The sequence below is a fragment of the Anneissia japonica genome, unplaced genomic scaffold (assembly GCF_011630105.1).
Source record: "Anneissia japonica isolate Jap-2015-1 unplaced genomic scaffold, ASM1163010v1 scaffold3217_len398964_cov164, whole genome shotgun sequence".
Lineage (NCBI taxonomy): Eukaryota > Metazoa > Echinodermata > Crinoidea > Comatulida > Comatulidae > Anneissia > Anneissia japonica.
The window spans coordinates 370888-373769 of record NW_022750884.1 but is presented as its reverse complement, the minus strand read 5'-3'; the positions used below and the strand labels follow the sequence as shown (position 1 = coordinate 373769).

At 34.4% G+C, this 2882-nt stretch overlaps 1 protein-coding gene across 1 annotated transcript in view; it reads right to left on the bottom strand.

Annotated features, from left to right (window-relative positions):
• Positions 1–441: 441 nt before the first annotated feature.
• The window catches only part of LOC117121573, a 14361-nt gene continuing 11920 nt past the window's right edge, over positions 442–2882 (bottom strand). The window contains exons 10-14 of the mRNA XM_033266816.1: positions 2637–2695; positions 2044–2108; positions 1562–1714; positions 1191–1233; positions 442–576 (exon numbers count right to left, since the gene is read on the bottom strand). Coding sequence (XP_033122707.1) covers positions 454–576; positions 1191–1233; positions 1562–1714; positions 2044–2108; positions 2637–2695 — 443 coding nt within the window. The 3' untranslated portion in view covers positions 442–453. The remainder of the gene's footprint in view (positions 577–1190; positions 1234–1561; positions 1715–2043; positions 2109–2636; positions 2696–2882) is intronic.

The window sequence follows — 2882 nt, the reverse complement described above, 5'->3', positions numbered from 1 at the left end:
ATACCATCCTAGCTAGTCTAGAATAGGATTAGGCTAGCGCGACATGCGGACGTTGGTACGGGTGTTGGTTAGTCTACAAACGTCGCCTAAAGTAATTGATTTTACCCGGCAGAACGAAAGAAGGAAACTCCGCTTTTCAGTCGTCTTAGGCCCTTGTTTTTTGAAAAACAATGACCTTTCAGAGGTCAAATTTCTGTCAAGAATATGAATTGCCTGCTTCGCAGCAATAAGCTAGGCCTAGCTGCTGTACGCCTAGCCGATACGCAGTGTGGCTAAGGAAAGTTTTGTTTTATATGAGCATGTGCAGATTGTGCTTAAACCAGCCAGCTTCCTATTCTGGTAACAGTTAAAAGTCCTTGATGTAATAAAGCTTATAATTGATTGACTGAGTGTATCTACATAATAGGGCACAATACAACTTGTCTATGGTTTGTTGAAATACTATGTTAATGATTACTTACGCATACTCTTTAAAGCGGATCCAAATGCAAGATATGACACTGTTATGCTTACAGCTATGAAAATTTGGGTCATCCGTCCAACCCATCTGTATTCTGGAAAAAAGTCTAATATAATCTGCAAAAGAATGACACAATTATCATTATATTAAGCTAAATAAGATCATAATATAACATAAGAAAATCTAACATTATTAACTTTAAAAACCGATAATGCAACGACATGAGCCCAAAGACCCCGGCGGTACAAGTTACTTACAATATCCTGTGTGTTGCTAAAACAGAATCCTTCTTCTGTTTTCTACTCGCTGTTTTCGAAACAGTGGCGTATATCTAGGGATGCGTGGAGGGGGCTCACACGCACCCGTTAAAATCGTCCCCCTAGTAGCCTTCAATTGAGAATGTTCGAAGCAAAAAATATCAAGCTAAGGTAGATAAAATTCACCTCATATCACCCTTTTTGCGAGCTTGCGCCCACTAGCGTTCACTTAGTCATTGATTCCCCCACTTTGCCTCCGAGAAATCATTATTCTGACATCATTGAATAAAATACGGTATGTAAAAGTTATAAGACCAACAATCAAGGGTGGTCAGCATATACAGTGTGTAACGTATCAATTTGAACTAAAATCAGTTACATATTAATCATAAAAAGCGATGGATGGATTAAACACTCTATCCCCATAGACAGTAAAAGTGGTATTACTGTACAAACAAAAACAGGAAACCTACCTCAGTCAATGGAACAGTAGAAATTTGTCCATTTTCTTCCGACCTGTTAGAAAATACACATACCAATTTGATAATATTATCAAAGTTATATTATCTAATAGGACTCGACAGTGATTTAGTTCACTTTTGGTGCTGTTTCTGTTCTTGTAAATGTTAATGTTCTTGAGACAATATATAATTTTAAAATGTAACGATAACATTTTTTAGATGGTGGGTTGTATGATTTGGTTGGTTTAAGAATTTTTCATTGGATTTAAATAAAAACGTACAATTTTACTATAAAGATTTGACTCTAGTTTTTCAATATTTAGAGTTGGTCGGAACTGGAAAACAAAACATGTTTACTTTTTTTTTTCTTTTGCTATTCGTACCTCTTTAATGTATATTTGTAGCAGTCTTCTGGTGGGATGATATTTGTTAGTAGATGTGATGTTGTTAAAGTTCCACTTTTGTTAGATGTCAGTGAAAAGTTTTCTCTACATTGAGCATCGGTTTGAGGTACAATATGAAGAACAGATACAACCCTAGAACGACACAAGTGAGATAGAAAAAATTATGAATACATTTCTTGCATAATAATAATTTATTGTTTGTTAAGGATAACACATTGACCTTATCATTGTAGTATTATTTCCATCATGAATTTTTAAATCCATAAATGAATAATTATAGCATAATTATCATCCATCATCATCGATCGTCATGTATATAATTATTATCAGTGCCTTATTGTTCTCATCATCATTCTAATCAGAATTAAACACTCTAGGTAAGAAAAAAAAAAGAAACAAAAAAAAAAAACAAAACAAAACAAAACAATTTAATCTAATAGCAATAAATTTAAGCAACTTACCACAATATAATAAAAATCGCGCATGTTGTTAATCCAGCAAACGATGCAAAGAAGAAACATCGTACCTGTGATAAAAAGAAAAACGTCAATAATTATTTTAAAATGCAGCATCTTAAATCTCATATAACTGTTTGCAGTAACTTGAAAAAATATTACTTCGAAAAGACTCAGGCAAGTTATTAGCTCTCAATGAGAGATTGATCGAAATTAACCGGTTTTTAGCTGATTCTCAGACAAAATATATACAGATTTTACAGATATAACAGATTTTAGTGTTGCAAACGCGTACGTTTCTGGAATAACCATGGGAATAACACGTCTGCTTGTTAAAGACGCGCGCGCGTATTCCTGGCCCTGTTCTGGTTGGTCAGTTTTTTCTTCCAGTTAAAGGACATATCTGGAGTGCCAACAACATACCAATAAGAGCACTCTATTATTATAAGCCATCGCATGTCCCACAAACATGCATATTTGCGTACGCTTGACGTTATTAAGGTCCCAGACTCTAGCAACAGTATCCAGGTGGCGGAACTTAGCGCAAATGTTTAATAGCTAGCACTATATATAAATAAATGACATATTCAATAACTTACTTGTTGTTTAATAGGCTCAATTTTTACGTACAGTATTGGTAATATATTTATAACACCACCTGGAATAAATACAAGTCAACAATAAATTATGTATACATTTGTATGTATATGCCTGTGGTCTGATGGTATAATACTCGCCTTGATAGCGATAGGTTGTAAACTCGGCCTATATGTATATTGATCAGTACATACCTAAAGCAACAGTGCCCATGAGAAATGATGATCCCATATGACTCTGTCTCTTAT